The sequence below is a fragment of the Pithys albifrons genome, chromosome 25 (genome assembly GCF_047495875.1).
Source record: "Pithys albifrons albifrons isolate INPA30051 chromosome 25, PitAlb_v1, whole genome shotgun sequence".
Taxonomy (NCBI): Eukaryota; Metazoa; Chordata; class Aves; order Passeriformes; family Thamnophilidae; genus Pithys; species Pithys albifrons.
In genome coordinates this window covers 372259-382999 of record NC_092482.1, presented here as the reverse complement: position 1 = coordinate 382999, position 10741 = coordinate 372259, and the positions used below count along the sequence as shown (strand labels likewise).

Here is a 10741-nt window from a genome sequence, read left to right as displayed (position 1 = left end):
CCCCGGCCAGATGTGAAACGAGCTCATCTGGCCTCAGCCCTGTTGTGCGTTGGAATGCCACAGGCCCGCGGGCTGGGGTCACCCTCAGCAGGGTGACATGGGCCCCTGGGAGGGAACTGCTCCAGGAATAGGGCGCTCCTACAGAGCTGGGCAGGCACTAAGCTGGGCGGTGCAGGAGGAAGGCGCTGTGGCCAAGGACTGTCAGGGTCGGCCAAGTCTCTGCCCTCTCCCCACCTCCTCGGCCTCGTGCCTGTGGGCAGGTCGTGCCATCACCCTTCCCTCCTCGGCCTCGGGTCCGGGGCTGCCCCTGCAGTGCCACCCGTGGGGCAGGTGCCCGGGTAAGCCAGAAGCTGCGGTGTTGGGACCATGGGTCCCCCTGCCTTCCCCATCCCTGGGCGGCAGCGCCTGTCCGGGGACATTGTGCTTCCCCGTCCACTCCCCCCGCTGCTGGGCTGCTTGCCCTCCACGCAGGAGAAGAGGGATTTCACAACCCAGCCCAGACAGGATTAAAGAGAAATACACAAGTAAACAAATCGCGGCCTCTTAACGCTGGCCGTGCCGTGCGGGGAGCGGAGCCTCCGGGCCCGTGGGTGAGGCGCGGGTGCCGGGGCGCGGGAGCCATGCCCGCAGGGGCCGGCACCGCTCGGCACGGCGGGGTCCCGCCGGGAAAGCCGCTTCAGAGCAGCGCTGAGCAATCTCATTTTTCACACGTCTCCTGTAGTCAAACTGCCCCTGTCAGAGGAAAGGAGTTGCTTCCTGTTATTTCCATTGAAATCCTTGTCCCGGTCGTTAGCCGGCAGGCTTTGTCGGGATGGCACCGCGCGCGCACACGAGCTCCAGCCACCTCTCCCAAGGGCTCCTGCTGCTCTGGGGTAAGTGCGTGGGGGGCGGCCTCGGGGGCTCTGCACCTTGCACCACCTCGCACGCAGCCGCCCGCCCGCTCGTGGGGCCCAGGGCTGGGGTCTTGGCTCAGCCCAACCCACCACACACCCTGGAATGGGACCAGCCTGGCAGTGCCAAGGACAGCTGGGGCAGCCAGCGACAGCATGGCCTGGAGTCAGTGGCAGGTGGGCACCAGGGGCAGCCCCCACCATGCTCATCCCTGATCCAGCAGGGAGCCCTGTAAAGCCCCAGGCTGCAACAGGAGCTGTGGCACCACATGTGCCCAGGCAGAGGGATTGGTGGGAGTCGTCGGGGACAGAGATTGGGGCAGGGTAGGCTGCCCTTTCTGCAGCCACTGTGCCAGCCCAGGAGCACCCTGTGGCCAGTGCCTGGCTGTGCCGGAGCTCCCCATGAGTGCCCTAGGCAGGGCCCACCAGGGCAGTTCAGCACTGCTGCCCCGTGCCACAGGCCCTCAACCAAGGGTGGAAGATGGATGGGGTGGTTTCCTTGGACCATGGGGCCCCATGGGCCAGGCGAAACGTTCCCCACGCCCTTGGCAGGCTCTGCTGGGTGTGGGACTGACGGTAGGCGGAGGGGCTCTCTGACAGTGCCGTACTGCATCCAGCACTTCCTCTTCCTGCCCCAGCCCTGGCTGCAATGCAGCCACCTGGGGCAATGAGGCAGCCCCTGCACTGGCTCCCCTTGGGCAGGGGTTATGGCTCACCATGGCCCGGGGCCCACAGCCCCCAGAGAGATCCTCCGAGCCCTTGGGTAGTTGTCTGCAGTCTGGCTGGCCCACTCCCCACAGCCTCTGCCCATCTTGGAGGCTGGACACCCTGGCCCCAGCATGTGCCAGGCTCAGGGCAGCTCACTGCCCTGAACCCCAACCGCTGGTTCCAGCGGCCCATAAAGGACACTTGAAACCTTCCTTCTGCAGACCCAGCCTCTGCTGGGGTAGCTCCCACGCTGACCCTGTGTCCCCCTTCTGCAGTGCTCCTGGGAACTGGGCTCTGCCACACGGACACCGAGACAAAGGGCTTTGGCCAGGATGCTGGGAGAAGCTCACCCATGGCCATGGCCAATGGAACAGCCCAGCCCATGGGTGAGTGCTGGGGCTTGTCAAGGGCCAGGCAGTGCCATGGGGCCAATGATGCCCTGGCCAGGGCTGGCTCTGCAGCACAGGGTGACCACTCCCCCCCCTTTCCCCTGACCATTCCCAAAATAGCGGGTCCATGCCATGGAGTCGTCTCTGGCACTGCCCACAGTGTGGGCAGTCCCAGAGACGACTCCAGAGTGTGGGCAGTCAGCAGCACCCTGCCCTCACACTGTGCTCCTGGCATTGCCCTGGGACTGCTGGAGGGTCTGGGCAGCACCCAGGGCTGCTGTGGGATTTGTCCCCCACTGTGCTGGTGTCTCTCCCACCAGCCTTGGTGTCACCTGGCAGCAGGGGCAGGCAGGGATATGCTATAGAAGGGACATGCTGCCCGTGCTCAGCACCTCTCCCCACAGAGGGGAATTACACCGACATCACACGGAAGTGCTGGGACTACTTCGTCTACCTGATGAGGAACGTGAGTGCGTCAGAGTTGTGCGAGTGGAAAGTCATCAGCAGGTACAGGGCAGCTGTGGGCGCAGGGGACGGGGCAGTCCAGAGGGGCTGCTGGGCTGGGAGGGGGCTGGCTGTGGCCCGGGGGCTCCGCGCCTCTGGTGCCCCATTCCCAGCTCTCTGTCCAGGCCCTACAGCGAGTTGCAGTTCTGCCTGGAGTTTGCAGCCGACCACCTGAACTACAGCTACCCCAACGCGCTGGCGGAGCAGTACATCTTCCAGAGCCACCACCGCTACTTCCACAACTGCACCCTGGAGAACCCGGTGTACTTCGACCCGCCCGAGGATGTGCTGCTGGCCATGATCGTTGCCCCCATCTGCCTCATCCCTTTCCTCGTCACCCTGGTCATCTGGCGCAGCAAGGACGGCAAGGCACAAGCCTAGCGCTGCCGTTCCGTTCCGCCCCGGGGAATGGACCCCCGGCTGCGGAGCCGCCCGGCCACCCGGGCCACCCCGCGGGCTCCCGGGGCCGCCGCCCCGCGCTCCTGCTGCTGGGGCGGCCGCTTCCTTCTGTGCCTTCCCCGCCCCGCGGCCCGGGATTAAACGCTTCTCCCCACAACGCCTGGCGCTGGTTCTTCCGTCGCTCGCTCCCTTCGTCAGCCCCGTCCCGTCCCGGGCCCACGAGCAGCCCCGCCGTGGGGAACGCGCCGGTACCGGGACGGGCAGGGGGCGGGGCTGACTCCGACGGGGCGGGGCCACGGCTGGGGCGGGGCCACGGCTGGGGCGGGGCCACGGCTGGGGCGGGGCCACGGCTGGGGCGGGGCCACGGCTGGGGCGGGGCCACGGCTGGGGCGGGGCCACGGCTGGGGCGGGGCCTCGAGGGAGGGCGGGGCCTCGAGGGAGGGCGGGGCCCCGCGGCCGGGCCGGAAGTGGCGCGGGCCGGAGCGGAAGGCGGCGGCTCCGGTGGCGGCGATGAGCTTCGCGTGGCCCTGGCAGTACAGCTTCCCGCCCTTCTTCACGTGAGCGCGGGCAGGGACGGCACGGGCACCGGGCATGGGGCGGAGGGAGCAGAGGGAGCAGGGCGGGGGGCGCGGGGTCCCCGCCCCGGGGATGCCGGGCCGAGCGTGCCGGTGCCCCGGCGGCCCCGCGCTGACTCGACCCCTGCAGGCTGCAGCCCAACGGCGAGACTCGGCAGAAGCAGCTCTCGGCCTGGTGCGCGCTGGCGCTCGCCTACAGCCAGCGGCACCGCCTGCCCGCCATGACGGTGCGGGAGGCGCAGGACATCCCGCTCTTCGCCAACCGGCGCCTCCAGCGTATCCTTTGGGCCCGGTGCCCGCGCCCCCGCCGCCCCCACCCCTCGCCTCCGTCAGCGCCTCCTTAACCCGCGCCCAGGGAAGCTGCCGCTGGAATCCATCCAGGTGGTGCTGGAGGAGCTCCGCAAGAACGGTGGGTGCCTCGTCCGTCAGTCTGCCCGTCCGTCGGTCCGTGCCCCCGCCCGCAGCCGGTGTCCGACCCGCGGGCAGCGGGGCAGGAAGGGCGGCGGCAGCGGGGCAGCTCCGTGCGCGGGCGGGGCCGGGACTTGACTTGCCCATCCCGCGGGTTTGGGCTGTTCCTCAGCCCGTCCCTGCCCGCGGCTCTGCAGGACCCAACTCTGGCTGTGCAGGCAGATTTACCTGCGCAGAAAGAGAGGCCTTCAATGAGAAATCTGTTTCTGTAGGCACAGCGATATTTAGGAAGTTGGTGTGAGGGGCTGGGAGGAGGCTGGTCCCTGAGGCTGCCCCTGGGTGCAGTGTCTGGGGTGTGTCCTGAAATCTGCACCTACTGCTGACCTGTGCTCTGATTCAACGCCTGTTCCCCATTGTTTTTAGGAAACCTGGAATGGTTAGATAAGAACAAAACCAGCTTTCTGATCATGTGGAGGAGACCAGAAGAATGGGGAAAGCTCATCTATCAGTGGGTGAGAGAGCTGCACACCCAGACCAGGCTCTCTGTGAGGACATGGGGGCTTGGCTGCTGTTTGGGGAAGACCACTGCAGTGTTCTCCTCTTGCTTCCTCGCTGCCTTGACCCTTCTCCTTACACTTCTCTGTGTTGCAGAGAGGGGTGAGGTTATTATTAGCAGCTTGCTGTGAGCTGCATGTGAGTGGTGGGTGGCACTGTCCCCCCTCGTGCCATTGGCTGTCCCCTGATGAGGACAAGGCAGTGCCACTCTGTATGGCCTGAGCCCTCACTGTGAAACATGAACAGAGGGGCAGGGGAGGAACAGTCCTCATTCCCTCAGGCTGCACTTCTGACTCTGCTGCCCCAGGGTGCTGCTGCTTCTCAAGTGCTGTGCACACTTTCTGTCCCGTGCTCTTGGAAGTGTGAGGATGTTCAGCCACAGGGATGAGGTTTGCTGTATTGCCTTCATGTTTCCAGGTGTCGAGGAACGGCCTGACCAACTCTGTGTTCACACTGTATGAACTGGCCAGCGGGGATGATACCGAGGGCGAAGGTAAGGCCAGGGCCTGTGCTGCAGAGCAGGCCTTCAGAGCACCCTGGATTGGAGCATGGAAACAGCTGATAGGCAGATTACGGTTTTTTAGATTAAATATTTTGAAATCTCATGTGCAAACTCGCCCCCCACACCATTGGCACGTGCTGCTCTGAAGGCTTTTACCACTTCCCTGAAACATCTCCCTCTGTAATTGCATTTTCACTTCCCCAGTGCCCAGCGCTTTTTCTGGTGAGGTGAGGGGTGTTTTATTTTCATGCTGAGTTCCTTCACTTTCTTAGAGGCTGCAGTGACTCATCCCTGCTGTCTGGTGACCTTCAGGCTCTGTTCCTGAAGCAGTGATGTAGAGATGAGCCTGTCAGTGAACCGTGACTCTGGATTTGCTGTAGTGTTACAGTGCTCTTCAGAGCCCTCTGCTGCCCCCAGTCCCTGGACCTTGCAAGCCTGTTTGTTTCCTGATATGCCTTTTTTCCTGTTGATGGAAATCTTGCTCCTTCCCTAGAATTCCACGGCTTGGATGAGGCTATGCTGCTCCGTGCCCTGCAAGCCTTGCAGCAGGAGCACAAGGCTGAAATTATCACGCTGGACGATGGCCGAGGTGTCAAGTTCTTCTGACAGGAGCCCCTCTTCCCTTCCCTGGCTGCAGTCTGGGGTCTCACTGACAAGGGTTGCTCCCTGGGCCTGACTTCACATTATGACTGCAAGTACCTGCATCCTTGGGATTTCTTGGGGCAAGGAGAGGCTTCAAACCCTTCCAAAGCCATGACATAGAAATATCCCAAGTTCCTCGTTTGTCTGTTCTCCCTCTTGCTGTGTTTTGAGAGGCTAAAGCTGCTCTAGGCAGTTTGGAGAGGGACCACCCAGAAGTGAAACATGGGCTGCCACTGGTCCCTGTTTCTGTGACAGCCTCAGAGCAGTCCCAGCTGGCTGGTTAAGCTTCTCCTTGAAGGGCCCCCCCATTCCCCTGCCAGCCAGGTGTCTGGGCCCCATAGTCCTGCTGCAGTGCCCAGGGGTAAGGCAGGAGCAGGGGACTGGCTGTTGCTGCTGTGCTGTGGGAACCCTTGGTGGCAAAAGGAAACACACTTGCTGCCAAATGGACTGGGGTGTGCTGGGCAACTAATTTCAGGTGATTAAAATGAGATGTGTTATAGAGCAGCCTGGGTGTTTTCGTCTGTTTTTCCATCAGAAACAGAACAGAGCAGTGCCACAGATTTCTGCTCTTCAGTCAGTGCCCTCACTGCCTTGGGGGAATGCAGCAGTGCTGTGGAGGGCTGGGCCTTCCCCCGTATTGGAAGCAGCAGCACAAGTGTTTTTCTCCACTCTGCAGGGCTGTGGCCTGTGGGGGCCCTCACTGCCCATCTCAGGACAACATTTAGTTTGTTTTTACCTGTGCAGCCTGCTGGAAGCCCCTGGGTTTGTGCAGAAGTGATAGGGTATGCTCTGTACCACTGTGCCTGGGAAAGGGATGACTCAGCCTTAGGCTCGTGGTGCTGATAACAAAGTCCCCTGCTTGTTGGGAGCTGCAGTCCAGGTACAGTTGCTGACACTGTTAGTCCTGGGAAATCTGGATGGCTGTGAAGGGTCAGGATCACACTCACCTTTCCCTGAGTGTTCCATGCATGTCGCTGGTGAAGGCTGGGGACAGGGCTGGAGTGACCATTGATCAGACCAGTGTGGTTGTTCTGGGGGTCTGGCACTTGCACCCCACACACTTCTGCCTCCTGCCACTGGGCAGTGCTGAGCAACACGTCCAGCCTGCCCTGACCCTGGGGACAGCCCAGCATTGGCTCAGCTCTTGCTGACAGCCAGTGTTCGTGGCAGGGAGCTCTCAATGTAGGTGAGATGCTGGAGTCCAGGGGCTGCAAAATGCAACACTTTCCATTTTGTAGCAGGAGGACATTGACCTGATCTCAGCGGGATGTGCTGCCCTGGTCTGGGCATTTTGCTGTGGAGCTGCAGCTCAAGCCCAAGCTTCCTGTCTGTGCCCAGGGACAGCAGTGCTGCGGAGGAATTCCCCAGGGCCAGCACTTCGCTGCTGGACAAAGGCATTGGCAGCACTCGTGATGAATCACTGACACACTGGGCTGGTATGGTCTCCCATCCTTTCTGGAGACCATCATCCCTGTGAGTTCTGCCCTGGTGCTGCTGTGTGCTGACAGCACTGAGTGAGTCCAGCAGAAGCAAAAGCTGTGCCATGGCATGTTCCAGGAGCCTCACACCATGTCCGTCGCCACAATTGGCACGGACTCTGCTCAGCCAGGCACTTACTGCCTCCCTTTGTATCTGCAACCCCCCAAAGTCTCTAGGTAGGATCTGTCTGCTACCAGTGTCTGCCCTGGGCTTGTTTTGGTGTCCAAGATCTGCCTCTGCTTCCTTCTGCATGCCACCCATGTTGCCCCTTCCCTCCCTGGCTGCTCTGCCTGCCCCACTGCTCTCGTACCCTTGCAGCTGCAGTGCTGTGCCTGAAGTCTGCACTTGATGGCAAACAATGAGCCTTCAGCAGTCAGGCTCAGGGTGTCTGTTCTTGCTGTCTGTGTGCATGATGCTGACCTCCCAGCACCGTGTTCCAAGCTGGGAGTGCTGTCTGTAACCTGGCTGTCCTTGAGGGAGTCTGTGTTCTTAATTAAATTTGCTCCCTTCTTCGGAAATGGCTGATGTGACATTAGATAAGCCTAAAACCAGCTCTTTCATTCCATGGTGCTCCTGGCAGCAATTCCCTTCTCCTTTTCAGCTTCCTATTTAGTTGCTTACTCAGTGAGAGGAGGAGGAAAAGTACATCCCTTCTGTGGAATGGACAGGGTGTAAAATTCCTTTTCCATGCCCTTTGGGCTCATTAGGAGAGGCCACATCCAGCTGTGCCTGTGTGGACCCTGCGGGACCAGCTCCCAGTGCCGGGCACTGTGGCAGTGCCACTGCAGTGAGACGTCACTGCCGAGGCCGTGGGCTGGCTCCTCAGAACAGCAGACTTGCTGCTGGCTGGTGCTGCTGCCCTGGAGGGAGCAGATGTCCCTCTGTGGAGGTGCTGCCCAGACTAGCCCCATGGAAGGGGTGGTGTTTCTGAGGGGAGGCTCATGCAGCCCCCTGCTCTGGCCCATGGCCCTTCAGAGGCCCTTGCTACATCTGGCCACAGTGATTAGGGCTCACTGGCTGGGGCGAGGCACTGCTCAGGAGACCTGGTACAGAGATAAGGCACTATCGAGCTGGGCACACTCAGATTCCACTGGTCAGGGAGGTAAGATGCCAAGAGGGGTTTTATTTAATGTGGCTGCTTAGGAGCAGGAGTTGTTTCAGTCTGATAAATTTATATGTTGGGATAAACTTGCAGATGGGTCCCATCTGTACCTCTGGGCTAAGGAAATCCTCCACAGTGATGTGCCCAGGATTTACAGCCACAGCTGAGGTTTGGGTGCCATCTCCTCCCTGAGCTCATGTGGGTTGGGGCACGGAAGGGCACCACAGCCCCTGTGGGGTGGTGAAGCCAGCTATGAAACAAGCTCTGGGTTTCCCTGGAGCTCTAGCCCCTGAACCCTTCCTGGAGCAGGCACCTTGTGCCACGCAGCCCCAGCTGTGCATCCCCATTTCTGGGTGGGGGACACCATTTTCTGGACCCATCCTGGCCCCTCTGTGATCCTGCCTCGAGCTCCAGGATCTGAACAGGCAATTCCTGGCAGGGCTTGCTGGAGCCCAGAGCTGACCAGGGCTTTGATTCATGATCTAATTCTGAGCAGAGTGATTACACAGTCCTCTGTTCTCTTCCTGGCAGCCAAATGCAGGTGAGAAATGGGTTATGTTCCCTGATTGCAGCGGTTCCTCAAAGCGAGGGCTGGCACTGGCATCCACAGCCCAGAAATGTCACCCTGATAACGCTCAGGAGCTGCAGTGGGCACTTGATTGTGGAGCATGAGCCCTCTGTTTTCAGGGCAGGTTTGGCTCCAGCTTTGTGTTCTTGGCCAGGTCAGGAGGGGAACTGTGCCCGTGCCTGAGCTGCCTGCCTCTGCCAAGCTTTGGTGTGGGGTGGCATTTGGTGGGGGTGATCAGGGAATTTCTCAGAGCACTTGTAAGAGAGGTGTGGGAGGGCAGCAGTCAGAGAAAATGACACCCCTAATTTCCTCTCCTGTCTGCAGGGGCCTCACTGGACTGGAATACTCCCCTGCTCCTCTGGGATCTTCCAAGGCATCTTGTTTCATGATGCAAACCCTGGATAAGGGGGCTTGCCTGCCAGGGACCAAACTGAGATCCCTGCCTGTCTTCATGTGTCTCACTGGAGAGCTGGGGCTCCTGCCAGCCTCAGCCATGTTCCTGTGCCTGGGCAGTGCAGAGTCCCTGGCAAGGAACCCTGGACAGTGGCAGCTGCAGAGCCAGCCCGCAGGGGCACAAGCAGCGTGCCCCCCTTTCTGGCAGTGATGAGAAGGGCTGGGTTGTTCTTGGCAGGGCTCACCTGAACAAAGTGCGTTGTTTGACAGAGCTGAGTCAAACCGTGTTGCATCTTACAACAGGAGAGTCATCCACGGCAGGACCAGCGTGAGCACTGCACCCGTGGCCTGTCAGTCCCAGCCTTTGGGCTCTGGCGGCTGGGGGTGCCCAGTGCCCTGGCAGTGGGCTGAGCCCTGCAGGGGCTAGTGCTGGACACTGTGTGCTGCCGTCAGTGGTTGTTCCCATAGGATCGTGCCCCTCACACGCTCCAAAGCGTGCAGAGCTGGATGAGGATGTGGTCACTGCTCCTGCTCAACAGCCCGTGCTGCACGAGCAGCTCTTGGCAGGGAGGTGTCCGTTAAACCCCTTGTTTGGGGGTGGGGGGGGGTCCCGGTTCCTCCGGTGCTGGAGAGCCAGGCTGAGTCTTGTGGGAGGAGCAGAGTGGCGATCAGCGGTGTGACACAGCTTGGCCATAGTTTCTGTAACAACATTTCATTAAATGCTTCTCCCTCCTCCCGTCGGCGGGGATTTGTGGGGAGCAGCCGTGTGGGACGTGGCCGCAGCCGAACGTCGGGTCAGCAGCCGCGCTTACCCCGCGCTTACGTTTAGGAGGACGTGGCTGTGCTTTTATGTCGATCCACTCCTTAATGTTTCCGGTATCGTTGGGTAGAAACAATCTGACCTCAGGGAAAAGAAATTAGCTGTGGCCTCAATTGCTTTGTGTTTTGTGTAAACAGCCTCACCGGCAGAACAACCTCCTCCTTCAGCCTGCAGAGACAACACGCTCTTGTCCGGCAATTGGCTCCCGCGGGGCTGACACACACCTTCGACTCTTCCTATTTGCGTGACCCTAATTCCAGGATTTCAGACTGTAGTGAACCCAAGGGGAGTTGTCTGGGGCGGCGTGTAGAACCGTGCTCCCGGACACGCTGCTCCGGGACCGGAGTCAGAAACTCCGAGGAAATGTCTAAACCAGGCACGTTCCTACGTCCAGGCTCCGGCTGCGTCGGTGGCAGCGGCCTCAGAACCGTGCGGGGGCTGCCCTGTGGGGAGGGCAAGCGAGCCAGCCCTTGGGGCAGCCACGGCAGCGCGGCTCCGGGTGGGCTCGGGCAGTGACCCCCAACCGGGAGGGGCCATCCCGGCATCCCGGTGGGGATGCCCATCGTTCCGTCCCGGGCGGGGGGCCGGGGCGCTCGCCAGCTGCGCGCAGCTCATGCCCGCACCCGCAGCGCTGGATGCCGTCCCGGGGTCGGGACCCGGTGCGGAGCCGCTGCTCGGTGCGGTGTCGGTGCCCGGTGCGGGGCCCCTGTGCGGTGCGAGGCCGGTGGCGCAGAGCGGGCAGGGGGCGGTGGCCGTGCGGGGGCGGGCCCGGGAGGGGCGGGGGCGGGGCCGTCGGGCGGGGCAGCG

At 61.6% G+C, this 10741-nt stretch overlaps 2 protein-coding genes across 4 annotated transcripts; both read left to right on the top strand.

Annotated features, from left to right (window-relative positions):
• Positions 1 to 244: 244 nt before the first annotated feature.
• On the top strand, positions 245 to 3041 carry RAMP2 (receptor activity modifying protein 2). Of its 3 annotated transcripts, none has more exons than XM_071577434.1 (5): positions 245 to 338; positions 794 to 872; positions 1874 to 1984; positions 2392 to 2494; positions 2617 to 3041. In XM_071577434.1, exons 2-5 carry the CDS (start codon positions 812 to 814, stop codon positions 2870 to 2872), a joined length of 531 nt encoding a protein of 176 aa, XP_071433535.1. In that variant the 5' UTR covers positions 245 to 338; positions 794 to 811; the 3' UTR covers positions 2873 to 3041. The 3 variants fall into 3 exon arrangements, with proteins under 3 accessions (XP_071433535.1, XP_071433534.1, XP_071433533.1); XM_071577433.1 differs by lacking the exon at positions 245 to 338 and adding an exon at positions 431 to 524 and having other exon boundaries at positions 722 to 872; XM_071577432.1 differs by lacking the exon at positions 245 to 338 and adding an exon at positions 484 to 590 and having other exon boundaries at positions 722 to 872.
• A 291-nt stretch (positions 3042 to 3332) lies between these two features.
• On the top strand, positions 3333 to 6076 carry VPS25 (vacuolar protein sorting 25 homolog). Its single transcript, XM_071577656.1, has 6 exons — positions 3333 to 3447; positions 3596 to 3741; positions 3821 to 3874; positions 4297 to 4385; positions 4846 to 4921; positions 5424 to 6076. The coding sequence occupies exons 1-6, from the start codon at positions 3401 to 3403 to the stop codon at positions 5534 to 5536; spliced, it is 525 nt and encodes a 174-aa protein (XP_071433757.1). The 5' UTR covers positions 3333 to 3400; the 3' UTR covers positions 5537 to 6076.
• Positions 6077 to 10741: the final 4665 nt, after the last annotated feature.